General features: G+C 53.0%; 1 protein-coding gene across 1 annotated transcript; it reads right to left on the reverse strand.

Annotated features, from left to right (window-relative positions):
- Positions 1-3,265: 3,265 nt before the first annotated feature.
- Positions 3,266-15,809, reverse strand: LOC308185931 (uncharacterized protein). Its single transcript, XM_080574657.1, has 3 exons — positions 15,519-15,809; positions 6,623-6,686; positions 3,266-6,512 (listed from the first exon to the last, which is right to left on the reverse strand). Exons 1-3 carry the CDS (start codon positions 15,549-15,551, stop codon positions 4,387-4,389), a joined length of 2,223 nt encoding a protein of 740 aa, XP_080430783.1. The 5' UTR covers positions 15,552-15,809; the 3' UTR covers positions 3,266-4,386.
- Positions 15,810-16,532: the final 723 nt, after the last annotated feature.

The following is a 16,532-nucleotide window of genomic DNA, read 5'->3' on the forward strand; positions in this document are numbered from 1 at the left end:
AGCTCATCCTCACAGCACCACAGTGCCCCTGTCACCAGGTACACATGCTCCTGTCACTTGTGCCAAGCCTGTGGCACCAAAGGTACTTTAGCGGTACCGACCGGCAGCAGCGTCCACTCCATCCGGGATAAGATTTCCCAGGGGCAACAGAAGACATCACTGCTGCAGAGCTCTACATCTGAGCGCAGCTGCCACCCAGCCTGCAGGAGAGGCAGGGCATGGGGCTTCCAGGTTTCAAAAAACTCCAGTTTCCTACAGAAAAATATTGACTTGTCCATGAGAGAGCTCTGTGGGGTCTCCCCCTGGCAGCAAGGTAGGATGTGTTGGGGAAGTCTCAAGAAAAGTACGCCTTCTTGTTCTTGTGTATAACAGAATTCCCAAAGCCACTGTTCCAATCTTGAAATACCTGCAGGCCAGGTAATAATTTAGGCTGTGACACATGGGTACCGGCCGGGCTGTGCTGTCATAGAATCATAGAATCATAGAATCATAGAATCATAGAATATCCTGAGTTGGAAGGGACCCTTAAGGATCATCAAGTCCAACTCTTGATACCGCACAGGTCTACCCAAAAGTTCAGACCATGTGACTAAGTGCACAGTCCAATCTCTTCTTAAATTCAGACAGGCTCGGTGCAGTGACCACTTCCCTGGGGAGCCTGTTCCAGTGTGCAACCACCCTCTCTGTGAAGAACCCCCTCCTGATGTCGAGCCTAAATTTCCCCTGCCTCAGCTTAACCCCGTTCCCGCGGGTCCTGTCACTGGTGTTAATGGAGAAAAGGTCTCCTGCCTCTCGACACCCCCTTACGAGGAAGTTGTAGACTGTGATGAGGTCTCCCCTCAGCCTCCTCTTCTCCAGGCTGAACAGGCCCAGTGACCTCAGCCGTTCCTCGTACGTCTTCCCCTCCAGGCCTTTCACCATCTTCGTAGCCCTCCTCTGTACACTCTCCAACAGTTTCATGTCCTTTTTATACTGTGGTGCCCAGAACTGCACACAGTACTCGAGGTGAGGCCGCACCAGCGCAGAGTAGAGCGGGACAATCACCTCCCTTGACCTACTAGCGATGCCGTGCTTGATGCACCCCAGGACACGGTTGGCCCTCCTGGCCGCCAGGGCACACTGCTGGCTCATATTCAACTTGCTGTCTACCACGACCCCAGATCCCTGTCGCCCTGGGCAAGGGTCCTGTGGCTTTGAGCATTCTGCCATCATGGGGACGCTGCCCAGGGCTGCTGGCTCTTCCCAGCTACCCCTCTGCTGCATGCCGTGGACAGGGTGGGGGGCCAGGATGGCTCCCCCTGGGCTCCCTGCGTAGGGCCAGGGTCACATCCCAGCTCCCAGCTCCTCCCACACCCCACACCATACCCAATGCTCTGTCTCTGCCTGCAACTCCATCAGCAACCCTCCTGCAGTCCTTTGTTTGCTGAGCTGCTGCTGTCACCCTTGCCTTTTGGTTCTGGGTGGCGGGCACTTCCTTCAGCCCCTCCGGCCTCTGTCAGGTTTTCCAGCACCTTCCATAAAGCAGCACCCATGCCCTGTGTTGTCCCTCGCCAGCTCCCTTGCAGCTCTGGACACACACATCTCACCTGCTGCTTGCTGTCAGCCCCGTGGACTCCCATCTCCGTGATGCGTGACACACCGCCAGCTAGCCATCCGTGGAGGGAATCCTGACAGGGACTGGAGGAGGAGCCCCTCGAAAGTCACGTTGTCTTGAAACGTGTGTTAAAGCAAAACTGGAGCTATGCATGGCCAAACTGCACAGCCTCAGAAAGCTGATTTCAGCCCCTTGTCAGACAGGGGCACGGCCTACAGCTGCTACGAGGGAAGCACTGGCCCTTCTGGGCACCCACCCCTTCTCCTGCCACCCCCACAGAAGAGGCCACTCCCCCTGTGAGAAACTAAGTTGCGTTTTTGCAGCAGAGAGCTAATTTTCTGTATTCCGAGCTAATTGTGTAGTCATAACAAAGAGAAATGCTAAGTAGATAAGTGGACAGTAGAAGGCCTCACTGTTCCAAAATAAGGTGGAAGCTTGAGAAAAACAGGATGAGCAGTGTGAGAATAGTAAAACAAAGATCACACGTTCTCAATACATAGCAAAGGGAAAAAAGGGAAAAAGGAGAAATTAAAGGGTTAAAAAAAAGAAAAGAAAAGAAAAATTGTGCATATATGGTATAGAGGAGCATCGAGTAGCTTGTGAGCCTGTAGTACTCAGCCAATGAGGAAACAGGGGAGGTGATCAGGTGTTGGGTAATAGGGAATAAAAGGTTATGATTTGTTTACAAAAATGCACTCCTAATTGGCAGGACGCCCGCCATTGCAATCATGAATAAAATAGCCTCACAGAAGATCCTGTCTGAAGAAAATTATTTGAGATTTTTCTCACAATACCAAGTTGGGAGAGAAGGGCTCTTGGTGGATACTATGCCAACAAGGGCCTCACTCTTCCATAGAATCATAGAATATCCCAAGTTAGAAGGGACCCACCTCGATCATCGAGTCCAACTCCTGGCTCCACAAAGGACCAAAAAACCAAACGCGATGTCTGAGAGCATTGTCTAAACACTGCATGGACTCTGACAGGCTCACTGCTGTGACCACATCCCTGGGGACCCTGTTCCAGTGCCCAACCATCCTCTTTGGTGAAGAACCTTTTCCTAACACCCAGCCTGACCCTCCCCTGTCACAGCTCCGTGCTGTTCCCTCAGGTCCCGTTGCTCTCCCAAAAGAGCAGAGATCAGCACCTTCCCCTCCACTCCCCAGAGGGAGCGGGTGCTGTTGATGGTCGGTACCGCTCCAGTACCCTGGGTGCCACAGGCTTGGTGCAAGTGCCATGAGCACATGTACCTTGTGGCAGGGGCCAGGATGATGACAAAGTCAGTTCTGCAGCCCCGGTCTTTTTGCAGTACTGTGTTGGCTGGGCTGGGAAGCACAGGGAGGGCCGTGGACAATCCAAGAGTCTGCTGGGACAGGTCCTTCCACCGACATCGCCCCTTGTCTGGTCAAGAAGACTCTCATGAAGGATCATCCCTGTTGCTGCTGGCTGGATGGTGGGACATACCCCATCTGGTGGCTCTCATGCACCATGCTGCCCAGCGCTGGCAGCTGGCTGGAGGAGCAGCCCCCTGTGCACATCATTTCAGCTCCGTTTCCTGCCTTGTGGTCCTGAACCTCAGTCTGGGCAGGTTCAGTTGCCATCTGCACCTGCAGGCAGTGCCCCTGCCTTGGGCAGCATTCTGGCTCCCTTGCAGCTCCAGATGCACTGAGGCCCCAACTCCTGCCCTGCTCTGTGAGCTGCAGGTTTGGGGCCTTTGCATATTTAAAAGCGATCGTGCAGGCATAACAGTGGCATAACAGTGGGGAGTATGCTAAGCAGATAAAGGGACATTGGAAGGTCCCACTCTCCCAAAACAAGGAGGATGGCTAAGAAATACAACACAAGCAGTTGCGGATACAGCAAAAACAAAAAGTCACGAGCCCCTCCAGTCACAAGAGAAGAAAAAAGGAGGGAAAAGGAGAAATTAAAGGTTGGTCAAATAAAATTGGACATACATGGTATAGCAACAAGCGTCGAGTAGGTTCTGAACCTGTACTACTCAGCCAGTGAGGAAACAGGGGAGGAATCAAGAATCGGGTAATAGGGGATATAAGGTTATGATACACGTCTGCTTCGCGCTCCTGCTTGCAGGACACCCGGCACTGCAATCATGAATAAAAAGCTAGTTCACTGAGATCCTCAGCTGAGCCCGTGTTACTTTCTACAGATTGCTTCTCACAAGGGTATCCTGATGTGCCCCTTTTTCCCACACACGGTCCGTCAGTTATAGCTGGAGATGAGTTAACTCCAAGGAGGCCAAGCCTCTCGCGGGAGTCTGAGGGGGTGCATCTGGGTTTGCTCAATCCCTTTCACAGGAGCAGCCAGCTCCATGGCATTGCCTTTGCCCAAATCATCTAAATCATCACTGTCAGGAGGATCAGGAGAACCGCGATCGAGCTGAGTATCTCCTGAGTATTCATCAGCCTCTGCGTATGTAGCTCTCTCACCCTCAGGTAGGCAACTATTTTCTCGATGGATGCACGAAACAAGTCATGAGTTGTGAGCTACCAGTTGGGAATTGCAAGTTAGGAGTTTGAGAAGGTGTCAGTTAGAATACCCCTGAATTAAGAGAGGAATGGGTGAATTCACACTGGACTAATGGGCAAGCCCCCTGCCCTGGGACACCCCTTCCCTGCCACCCCCCTCCAGCCTGCAGGCACAGCCCACCGTGAGTCTGCCGGCGCTTCACAAACAAGACACGATTCCCACCATGGGGCTAGGAAGAGGATTTATTTGGACCGGAGGAGTGAGCTGCCTGGCCCCTGGTCCTCTGTCACACCTTTCCACAATTGCTACTTGTGACCGTGGGCCTTGCCCTGCAGGGCAGAGTAGAGTGCCCGCAGGTTCTGCCACTTGCTCTTGTGCACCGCCTCAGCAGAGTCTGCCTGGTGGGATCCCTGGTTCCACGAGGTGCTCGATGTCTTTGTAGCTTTGCAGGGCATGCTGGGCAGGGCGCTGGTCCTTAGGGCTGCCCTGCCACCCTCCTCCTGGGGCACAGCTGACTGGGATGGATGCTTCGTGCCCAGACATCTCTCAAGGATCTGCAGCTTCTTGGCACGAATGTGCAGCTCCAGGGCCTCACGCTGCTCCTCAGGCATAAACGTGGCCTCAGGGCTGTGGAAAAAGACAGGCACGGGGCGGGAGCGTGGTGTCCTCGAGGCCGCTGGGCAGGCAATGGATGCCCCAAGCCTCCTCTGCTTGACCTGGTCCGGATGGAGGAGGGGCTTGTGCTTGATGAAGCGGACACAGGGACTTCGTGGTGGTAAGGCTCCGGCCCCAGCACAGGCATTTTTGGGCAGTGCTCGATGCATCTTTTCAGTGGACCTCTGCACTGGCCCAGGGAAGCGTTGCAGCTGTACTTCCCGGCACTTCTTTGTTATGTGCTCACTGAGCTTGCTGCGGTGCTCTTCCTTCAGCTGCAGCTTCTTGATCCTGAGAGGCGCTGCAGTGTCAGGCTCTTTCCCATTCCTGACATCCGTCACAAACGGATCCAGGATGATAACATAGTCAGTTTGGCAGCCCTGGTCTTTATGCATAATTCCGTTGGCCGGGCTGGGAAGCACTGGAAGGGCCGTGGACAGTTCAAAAGGTGGCTGGGACAGGTCGTCCTGTGGAAGTCGCCCCTTGGACACCTCCTTCCACTGACATCGTCCCTCTTGTGGGTCAAGTAACCTCTCGTGAACAATCATCCACCTTGCAGATGGCTCACTGTTATTGCACTGCGTGGAGCCCCGAATGTCAGTCCTGGGTTGCTGCTGTTTCATGGGGAGCGCGCCCAGTTTCCCTGCACATTCCTTGGGACTAAGAGCACAGTCTGTGTGCCTGCCAGGTGCAGACCTGTCATCTCTTCTATTTGCCTGGGGCAAAGGTAGTCCTTTTTCCCTCTTGGCCCAGCTGGGAAATGCTGAAGAGAGCATGGGCAACCCAAAAGGCTTCAGGAACTCCCTCTTCCTCTGAGGCAGCCCTCCATCAGGGCGGAGAATGCTCTCCCGGACAATGCAGTCCATTTGTGGTGGCTGGCTGGAGGAGCTGATCCCTGAGTGTGGCCCTTGCTTCCTCTTTCCTTCCATGTAATCCTGAATCTCCATCTTAGGTATTTTGCGTGCCCTCAAGCCCTTTGGGCATTGGTTCTCTGTGGAGAGCCCACTTGGTTTCCCCATGCTTCTGTCGGTGTCAGTGGAAGACTCTAATTTGTGTTTTTTCACAGTCATGCCATGACCAGCATTTCTCTGGATTGTAGGTGGTCTTGCTGTTGGTCCTGCAGCCACTTTGGCCATGCCAGGAACAGCTGAAGAAGCCATGGACAATCTGTGAGGCCGCAGGAATTCCTTTTCTCTTCTTGTCTGCTCCTCATCCTTATGAAAGAAGCTCTTGCGGATGGTGTTCTCAGGGCTCAGTACGGCTGGTTCTGCCCTGGGCTGTGCAGGAGGCCGCAATAACAATCCACTCATGTAAGGCAGCCCTCCATCCGGGTGGAGAATGCTCTCACGCACAATGCAGTCCATTTGTGGTGGCTGGCTGGAGGAGCTCACCTCAGAGTGCAACTCTTTGTCCCTGTCTCCTGCCCTACGATCCTGAGTCTCGGTTATTGAACGTTTGAGGGCTGTCAGGCCATGCGGTTGCTTGTTCCTTCTGGAGGAATCACTTGCTTTTTCCACACTTCCGCTGGTGTTGATAGAAGAGAGCAATTTGTCTTCTCTTCCAGAGATGCCACAATCATCTTTCCTTGGCATTGCAGCTCGTCCTGCTGCTTGTCCTGCAGCCACTTTAACCATATCAGGAACAGCTGGGGGGGCCATGGGCAATTTGAGAGGGCGAGTGAGCTGCACCCCTCTGTGAGGCAGCCCCCCGTCTGGGCGAATGATGGACTCACGTACGATGTGGTCCACAGTAACTGACCGGTAACGCCTCTTGCCGCCTGCAAAACAGGGAGGGAGTCTGAGCTGCAGTGGGAGAGAGGCACCAGGGCCACCGCAGCCCCATAGGGATGGGCTGCTCGGTGCTGAGGCTCACCCACGGGGGACTCACCTGGCTTTGGTACCGGTGGTTGCCGCTGCCGCCGTCCACAACTTCGCCGGAGTCGGCCGTCACCCTGTGGGCACAGAAGCACGGCACTGTGACCAACCTGGGGAGGGACCCACGGGACCCCTTCCAACACCTCCTGGCCCCCCAGTCCCAAAGCCCCGAGTCTCCCAGCCCCGAATTCCCCCACCCTCCAGCCCCCGTACCTGTCGGTCTCGACCCCTGGAGAGCAGGGAGATCCCGGCCAGCAAAAGCATGAGGCCGGGGATGAGGAAAAAGCTGCTGTCGTCAGCCATCGCTCACAGCCAGGTACGACCGCACTGGCAGACGGGGGGTGGTGGCCGGTGCTTTATAGGGACACGGCCCTGAGGTCACAGACAGCACACGGCAACGCCTCTGTGAGGTCACAGCCCCCAGCCCACGTTGAAGCAGGCCGGTGCCCCTGTGCTGCATCCTGTGGGGAGGTGGGGGACCAGGACGGCTTCCCCGGGCTCCTCGCTTGGGGCCAGGGTCTGAGCCCACTGCCCAGCTCCAGCCGTGTCGGACAGCTGCTCCTGTCCCTGACCCCAAGCTGGTTAATATGCCACACTACAGGTTCCCTTCTGATGCCATCCATCCTTTCCTGGCTTCAGCTGAGATCGGGTTTTCTTCCTAGTAGCTGGTATGGTACTGTTTCTGGGTGTAGGAAGAGAATAATGCTGATCACAGACCAATATTTTAATTATTGCGTAGCAGTGCTTACATGGAGCCAAGGACGTTTCAGCTCCTCACGCTGCCCTGCCATCGAGGAGGCCGGGGGTGCACAAGGAGCTGGGAGGGGACAGAACCAGGACAGCTGACCCCAGCTGGCCAAAGGGATGTCTCATACCATATCGCGTCATGCTGAACAATAAAACTTGGGGGAGTTGGCCAGGGTGTGCCGCCACTGTCTGGGGACAAACTGGGCATTGGTCAGCAGGTGGTAAGCAATTGCGTTGTGCGTCAGTTACTTTGTGTATTCCATTTTTACTACTATTATCATCCCTTCCTTTTCTTTTGCTATTAAATTGTCATTATCTCAACCCATGACTTTTACCTTTTTTGTGGTTCTCTCCCCAGTCCCACTGTTGAGGAGTGAGCAAACGGCTGTGTGGTGCTTAGCTGTCTGCTGGGTTAAACCACAACCCCTCCTTTTAGCAAACTGGTAAAAGAGCTAGAGGAATGGGGAAGCACTGTCAAGTCTCATCGCCCCTGCAGTTCTCCTCTAGCTTCAGTAAAGACTCCAAATGGCAAGTGGCGACTCTCGGGAGATTATCCAGCCTTGAACACTGCCATTGCTCCTCGGGAATCAACCAATACTCCCAGGTCCTTCTCAGCCAGGCATCTTTCTAACCACTCATCTCCCAGCCTGTAGCGCTGCTTGGGGTTGTTGTGCCCCAGGTGCAGGACCCGGCACTTGGCCTTGCTGAACTTCATACAGTTGGCCTCAGCCCATCGCTCCAGCCTATCCAGATCCTCCTGCAGAGCCTTCCTACCCTCGAGCAGATCGATACACGCACCTAACTTGGTGTCGTCTGCAAACTTACTGAGGGTGCACTCGATCCCCTCGTCCAGATCATCGGTAAAGATATTAAAGAGAACTGGCCCTAGTACTGAGCCCTGGGGGACTCCACTAGTGACCGGCCTCCAACTGGATTTAACTCCTTTCACCACGACTCTTCGGGCCCGGCTACCCCGGCAGTTTCTAACCCAACAAAGCGTACGCCAGTCCAAGCCAAGAGCAGCCAGTTTCTTGAGGAGAATGCTGTGGGAAACGGTGTCAAAAGCCTTACTGAAGTCAAGGTAGACCACATCCACAGCCTTTTCCTCATCCACTAAGCGCGTCACTTTGTCATAGAAGGAGATCAGGTTCGTCAAGCAGGACCTGTCTTTCATAAACCCATGCTGACTGGGCCTGATCGCCTGCTTGCCCTGCAAGTGCCGCGTGATGGCGCTCAAAATAATCTGCTGCATGAGCTTCCCTGGCACTGAGGTCAAACTAACAGGCCTATAGTTTCCCAGGTCTACCCTCCAGCCCTTCTTGTAGATGGGTGTCATGTTTGCTAGCCGCCAGTTGACTGGGACCTCCCCTGATAGCCAGGGCTGCTGATAAATGATGCAAAGCGGCTTGGCCAGCTCTTGAGCCAGTTCTCTCAGTACCCTCGGGTGGATCCCATCTGTCCCCATTGACTTGCATACATCTAAGTGCTGTAGCAGGTCGCCAACCATTTCCTCGTAGGTTGTGAGGGCCACGTTCTGCTCCCCGTCCCCTTCCTCCAGCTCAGGGTACCGGCTATCTAGAGAACAACTGGTCTTGCCGCTAAAGGCTGAGGCAAAGAAGGCATTAAACACCTCAGCCTTTTCCTCATCTCTCGCCACTAAGTTTCCCCCCGCATGCAGTAAAGGATGGAGATTCTCCTTAGTCCTCCTTTTTGTGTTAATGTACTTCTAAAAACATTTTCTGTTATCTTTAACAGCAGTAGCCAGATTGAGCTCCGGATGAGCTTTGGCCTTTCTAATTTTGCCCCTGCACATCCTTACAACATCCTTATAATCCTTCTGAGTGGCCCACCCTCTTTTCCAAAGATCATAAACCCTCTTTTTTTCCTTAAGCTCTAGCCACACCTCTCTGTTCAGCCAGGCTGGTCTTCTTCCATGCCGGCTCGTCTTCGGGCACGTGGGGACAGACTGCTCCTGAGCCATTAAGATTTCCTTCCTGAGGAGTGCCCAGCCTTCCTGGACTCCTCTGCCCTTCAGAACTGCCTCCCAAGGGACTCTGCCAACCAGTGTCCTGAACGGCTCAAAGGCTGCCCTCCAGAAGTCCAAGACAGCAGCTTTACTGGTCCCCCTCCTGACTGCGCCAAGAATAGAGAACTGTACCGTTTCGTGGTCAATCTGCCCAAGACAGCTCCCAACCACCACATCTCCCACCACTCCTTCTCTGTTTGTGTGGTGGTTTTACCGTGCTAGGCAGCTGAACACCACAACCGCCCTCTCACTCCCCCTCCTTAGATGAGGAGGGGAAGAAGTAAAGGAAAGAACAACTCACGGGTTGAGATAAGGATGATTTAATTAAAGGAAAAAAAATAATTATTAAGGAAAGATTATTATTAATTAAACAATTTAACTAAACAATTTAACTAAACAATTAACAATTTAACTAAAGGGGAAAAAGGAAAGGGGAAAAGGGAGGGGGAAAGGGAAAACGAAACAAAACAAGTAAAGGCTATGTGGAAGTGCAGAGGAAAGAAATTACTCTCTGCTTCCCACAAATGAGCGATGCTTGACCACGTCCTTGAAGCAGGGCCTCAACGCACGTAGCCGGTGTTCGGGAGGAGGACAGACGTTTTCACAACGAGAGCCCACCGCTCCCCTCTTCCTCCTTTTTCCACCTTTTATTGCTGAGTGTGACATCGTATGGTATGGAATATCCCTTTGGTTGGTTTAGGTCAGCTGCCCTGGTGACGTTTCTTTTCTCACATCTTTGCCCACCCCTAGTGGAGTTAGAGAGAGTCCTGATGCTGTGCCAGCACTGCTCAGCAGCAGACACAACACTGGTGTGATACCATCGCTGTTCTAGCTACGAGTGCAGAGCACAGCACTGTATGGGCTGCTGCAGGGAAAGTTAACATCCCAGCCCGACCCAGTACAGTTTGTGAGCAGAAGGTCTAGTGGGGCACCTCCCCTGGTAGGCTCACTAACCAGCTGCATCACGGAACTATCTTCCACGCTCTCCAGAAACCTCCTAGACTGCTTCCTCTGAGCTGTATCGCATTTCCAGGATATGTCTGGGAAGCTGAAGTCCCCTACGAGGACAAGAGCTGATGATTTCGCAACTTTTGCCAGCTGCCTGTAGAATTCCTCATCCGTCTCCTCATCCTGGTTTGGCGGTCTGTAACAGACCCCCACCAGGATGCTTGCCTTGTTGGCCTTCCCGCCGACCCTAACCCACAGGGACTCAGCCTTATCATTCCCAGTCTCAAGTTCCACAACGTCAAAACACTCTCTAATATAGAGAGCCACACCACCACCCCTTCTGCGCTGCCTGTCCCTTCTGAAGATCCTATAGCCAGTCATTGCAGCACTCCAGTCATGGGAGTGGTCCCACCACGTTTCAGTGATGGCAACGTCGTCATAGGTATGTTACTATGCGGTGTAACACTGTCTTATGATATGATGAAATTGCTGGTCATGAGACTAACCTGGTATTTGTACTCAGTCGGAGAATGGGAATCATTCCCAAAATACTCTTCTGAGCTCCTGGACCAAGAAACACTGCATTGAATGGGTGTGTCACCGCCCATATCATCCAGAAGCCTCCGGAAAGGTTGAGAGACACAATGGTCTGTTAAAGACTACAGTTCCCTTGCGTTGACCATAGAGGCTCCAAAGAGTGAGAAACAACCTGCAGCCAATAACACAGGCTCAGGCGAGGATCTCACTGAACTAGCATTTTTATTGGTGATTGCAGTGGTGGGCACCCTACAAGCAGGAGCGCGCAGCAGAGGTGTATCATAACCTTACATCCCCTATTACCCAACGTTTGATTCCTCCCATTTCCTCACTGGCTGAGCACTACAGGTTTACAACCTACTTGACGCTTATTACTATACCATACATGTACAATTTTATTGGACCGACTTTTAATGTCTCCTTTAGTTGTTGTTTTCGTTTTTGTTTTTTTCCCTTCTTCTCTTGTGACTAGAGGGACTTCTGCCTTGACAAGACAGTGGGAACCTTCACTGTCCCCCTATCTTCTTAACATACTTGGCACTGTTATACCACCATTATGCCTGCACAATCACTTTTGAATATGCAAGGTTAGTGGCATTTTCCCCTGCAAAACCACAACTTTCATTCCCACAAAAGGCCACGTGGCGACCCACAGATTACACAGCCCTGAATGCCGCCACTGCACTGGCTACTTTGTCTATTCCCAGTTGAACTGAGAAAGTCTATTTTTCTAATGAACAGGCCTTTCCACGGATGGCCACAGTAGACACGTAGGATGTGTTTTTTATGATTCCAACACTGGAGACAGATAGGGAGGGATCTGCTTGTACCTGGCAGGGACTACAATATGCATTTACTCACTTGCCGCAGGATTTTACGCATAGTCCTGCCATTGCTCCTGCTACACTGGCTAGAGAGCTAGAAATACGAAAATTCTTTCAAGACATTCCTGTGGTTCATAATAAAACAGAATCTGTTTTGCCAAAATATGGAGCTTCCATTTCCAGGAACTAGAAGCGTACTTGTTTCTACATACCCAGAGCAAACAAGAGCAGAAAACTGGTAAAGTAACTCAGCTCTTCGACAGATACAGGCAGGTGCAACAGAAGGAAATCAAGCAGATTTCTGCTCTTGTTTCCATGGTCCTACAAGTGGCAGGAAGATGTGATCGCTGGGCAGCAATCCCCACCAACCTGAACTCATGGGCACGAAACAGGGCAAGGGGCACTTTAGGTTATTTTACTGGCTTTCAAGAAGACAGGCCACCTTAGCTAGGCAAATGGTAGCAAGCCATCACTCAGCAAGAGGTAAAGCTGATGAAAATGGCCAAGAGAGAAAGAGCAGAGTGAAAGAGAACTTTAAAAAGGAGAAGAGCAACTCTTTAGTGTACAAAGCCAGACTGCAGAGTGAGGAAAATCTGCAGTCTTGCCTGAAGTGCAGGCTTTGGAAAGGAAGCAGCAAGAAGGGGCTGCCTGAGTGCGTGGGTCGGTCCCGCCAGGCCTGCGGATATGGCATTACTGCCCCATGACACCGGCCCTTAATAAAGCCCTTCGCTAACTGCTCATTTTAGCGAAAGTCAAGCGGTTGTGCTGACAATTCTGCCATCAAGTGGGACCAAAAGTAATAAAGAGCTCCTTCCCAGCTGAGAGGAGGCTGAGAGCAGGCCTCATGGCGGCCTGCAGCTTCCTCACAAGGGGAGCAGAGGGGCAGGCGCTGAGCTGCCAGAGGACAGCAACAGGACCGAGGGAAGGGCACGGAGCTGTGACAGGGGAGGGTGAGGCTGGGTGGCTGGGACCAGTTCTTCACTGAGACGGTGGTCACAGAATCACAGAATGGCTGAGGTTGGAAGGGACCCCTGAAGATCATCCAATTCAAAACCCCCTGCCCAGCAGGGTCACCCAGAGCACATTGCGCAGGATGGCATCCAGGCACGTTTTTTAGAGTATCTCCAGAGAAGGAGACTCCACAACCTCTCTGGGCAACCTGTTCAAGTGCTCTGTCACCCTCACAGTAAAGAAATGCCCTCTCATATTCAGCCAGGACCTGCTGTGCTTCCGTTTGTGTCCGTTACCCCTCGTCCTGGGTTTAAACAGCGGCCTCCTGTACTGGATGAGACAGAAACAGCCCTTTTCAGCCCTGAGAAGACCAACCGCCACAGCTTCTTTCGGAAGGATGAAGGGGCAGGCACGCAGAGAAAAGGAATTCCTGCGACCTCACGGATTGTCCATGGCCTCTTCAGCTGTTCCTGGCATGGCCAAAGTGGCTGCAGGACCAACACAAGAGCCATCTACAATCCGAAGAAACGCTGATCATGGCATGTCTGTGAGAAACCACAAGTTACAGTCTTCCATTGGCACGGATAAAAGCATGGGGAAACCAATAGGACTCTCCACACAGAACCAGTGCCCGCAGGGTGTGAGAGTGCCCAAGCCATCCATGATGGAAATTCAGGATTACAAAAAAGGAAAGAGTCCTTTTTTGTCCAAAAATGTCCGAAATGTCCAAAAATCCCTGTGCTGGCTCTGCCCCCCTACCAGCACCAAGTCCCTGTGTCCGCTTCCTCAAGCCCAAATCCCTCCTCCGTCCGGACCAGGTCAAACAGAAGGAGCTTGGGGCATCCATCACCTGTCCAGTGGCCTCCAGGACACCACGCTCCCTCCCAGTTCCCATCTACTTTCACAGCACCGAGACCAGGTTCATGTCTGAGGAGCAGCACGAGGCCCTGGAGCTGCACATCCACAGCAAGAGGCTGCAGCACAGTGGGGACCACCTTAGCACAGAGCATGCGTCACAGCGAGCACTGCCCCAGGAGGAGGGGACCACCAGCACGGAGGGGACAACACCACCAAACAGAGCTGGTACTGAGGCAGGCCCCAAAGGGCACAAGTGGTGGCCCTGGAGTAGAAAATGCCCCAGCAGTGCTGAGAACTCCCCAGGCTTGGGCTCACGCTCCGAGAGCACCCCCAGGAGCACTCCACATGGCAGCTTCCCAGCAGGAAGGCCACACTGGTCGGCCATGACACCTCCCAGCTTAACAGCCTCCACAAGACCCCAAAAGCCCTGCAGCCACTCCAGCTCATCCTCACAGCACCACAGTGCCCCTGTCACCAGGTACACATGCTCCTGTCACTTGTGCCAAGCCTGTGGCACCAAAGGTACTTTAGCGGTACCGACCGGCAGCAGCGTCCACTCCATCCGGGATAAGATTTCCCAGGGGCAACAGAAGACATCACTGCTGCAGAGCTCTACATCTGAGCGCAGCTGCCACCCAGCCTGCAGGAGAGGCAGGGCATGGGGCTTCCAGGTTTCAAAAAACTCCAGTTTCCTACAGAAAAATATTGACTTGTCCATGAGAGAGCTCTGTGGGGTCTCCCCCTGGCAGCAAGGTAGGATGTGTTGGGGAAGTCTCAAGAAAAGTACGCCTTCTTGTTCTTGTGTATAACAGAATTCCCAAAGCCACTGTTCCAATCTTGAAATACCTGCAGGCCAGGTAATAATTTAGGCTGTGACACATGGGTACCGGCCGGGCTGTGCTGTCATAGAATCATAGAATCATAGAATCATAGAATATCCTGAGTTGGAAGGGACCCTTAAGGATCATCAAGTCCAACTCTTGATACCGCACAGGTCTACCCAAAAGTTCAGACCATGTGACTAAGTGCACAGTCCAATCTCTTCTTAAATTCAGACAGGCTCGGTGCAGTGACCACTTCCCTGGGGAGCCTGTTCCAGTGTGCAACCACCCTCTCTGTGAAGAACCCCCTCCTGATGTCGAGCCTAAATTTCCCCTGCCTCAGCTTAACCCCGTTCCCGCGGGTCCTGTCACTGGTGTTAATGGAGAAAAGGTCTCCTGCCTCTCGACACCCCCTTACGAGGAAGTTGTAGACTGTGATGAGGTCTCCCCTCAGCCTCCTCTTCTCCAGGCTGAACAGGCCCAGTGACCTCAGCCGTTCCTCGTACGTCTTCCCCTCCAGGCCTTTCACCATCTTCGTAGCCCTCCTCTGTACACTCTCCAACAGTTTCATGTCCTTTTTATACTGTGGTGCCCAGAACTGCACACAGTACTCGAGGTGAGGCCGCACCAGCGCAGAGTAGAGCGGGACAATCACCTCCCTTGACCTACTAGCGATGCCGTGCTTGATGCATCCCAGGACACGGTTGGCCCTCCTGGCCGCCAGGGCACACTGCTGGCTCATATTCAACTTGCTGTCTACCACGACCCCAGATCCCTGTCGCCCTGGGCAAGGGTCCTGTGGCTTTGAGCATTCTGCCATCATGGGGACGCTGCCCAGGGCTGCTGGCTCTTCCCAGCTACCCCTCTGCTGCATGCCGTGGACAGGGTGGGGGGCCAGGATGGCTCCCCCTGGGCTCCCTGCGTAGGGCCAGGGTCACATCCCAGCTCCCAGCTCCTCCCACACCCCACACCATACCCAATGCTCTGTCTCTGCCTGCAACTCCATCAGCAACCCTCCTGCAGTCCTTTGTTTGCTGAGCTGCCGCTGTCACCCTTGCCTTTTGGTTCTGGGTGGCGGGCACTTCCTTCAGCCCCTCCGGCCTCTGTCAGGTTTTCCAGCACCTTCCATAAAGCAGCACCCATGCCCTGTGTTGTCCCTCGCCAGCTCCCTTGCAGCTCTGGACACACACATCTCACCTGCTGCTTGCTGTCAGCCCCGTGGACTCCCATCTCCGTGATGCGTGACACACCGCCAGCTAGCCGTCCGTGGAGGGAATCCTGACAGGGACTGGAGGAGGAGCCCCTCGAAAGTCACGTTGTCTTGAAACGTGTGTTAAAGCAAAACTGGAGCTATGCATGGCCAAACTGCACAGCCTCAGAAAGCTGATTTCAGCCCCTTGTCAGACAGGGGCACGGCCTACAGCTGCTACGAGGGAAGCACTGGCCCTTCTGGGCACCCACCCCTTCTCCTGCCACCCCCACAGAAGAGGCCACTCCCCCTGTGAGAAACTAAGGTGCGTTTTTGCAGTAGAGAGCTAATTTTCTGTATTCCGAGCTAATTGTGTAGTCATAACAAAGAGAAATGCTAAGTAGATAAGTGGACAGTAGAAGGCCTCACTGTTCCAAAATAAGGTGGAAGCTTGAGAAAAACGGGATGAGCAGTGTGAGAACAGTAAAACAAAGATCACACGTTCTCAATACATAGCAAAGGGAAAAAAGGGAAAAAGGAGAAATTAAAGGGTTAAAAAAGAAAGAAAGAAAGAAAGAAAGAAAAATTGTGCATATATGGTATAGAGGAGCATCGAGTAGCTTGTGAGCCTGTAGTACTCAGCCAATGAGGAAACAGGGGAGGTGATCAGGTGTTGGGTAATAGGGAATAAAAGGTTATGATTTGTTTACAAAAATGCACTCCTAATTGGCAGGACGCCCGCCATTGCAATCATGAATAAAATAGCCTCACAGAAGATCCTGTCTGAAGAAAATTATTTGAGATTTTTCTCACAATACCAAGTTGGGAGAGAAGGGCTCTTGGTGGATACTATGCCAACAAGGGCCTCACTCTTCCATAGAATCATAGAATATCCCAAGTTAGAAGGGACCCACCTCGACCATCGAGTCCAACTCCTGGCTCCACAAAGGACCAAAAAACCAAACGCGATGTCTGAGAGCATTGTCTAAACACTGCATGGACTCTGACAGGCTCACTGCTGT

The sequence above is a fragment of the Anser brachyrhynchus genome (genome assembly GCF_964034855.1).
Source record: "Anser brachyrhynchus genome assembly, chromosome: Z".
NCBI lineage: Eukaryota > Metazoa > Chordata > Aves > Anseriformes > Anatidae > Anser > Anser brachyrhynchus.

Excerpts from the sequence above, each read along its gene's own strand:
- LOC308185931 (XM_080574657.1), bottom strand. The coding sequence starts at position 15,551 with ATGGGAGTCCACGGGGCTGACAGCAAGCAGCAG. Across the intron at positions 6,687-15,518 it reads GGGCTGACAGCAAGCAGCAG|GGTGACGGCCGACTCCGGCG; the intron begins GTGAGATGTGTG and ends CTGTGCCCACAG. Across the intron at positions 6,513-6,622 it reads ACCACCGGTACCAAAGCCAG|GCGGCAAGAGGCGTTACCGG; the intron begins GTGAGTCCCCCG and ends CCTGTTTTGCAG.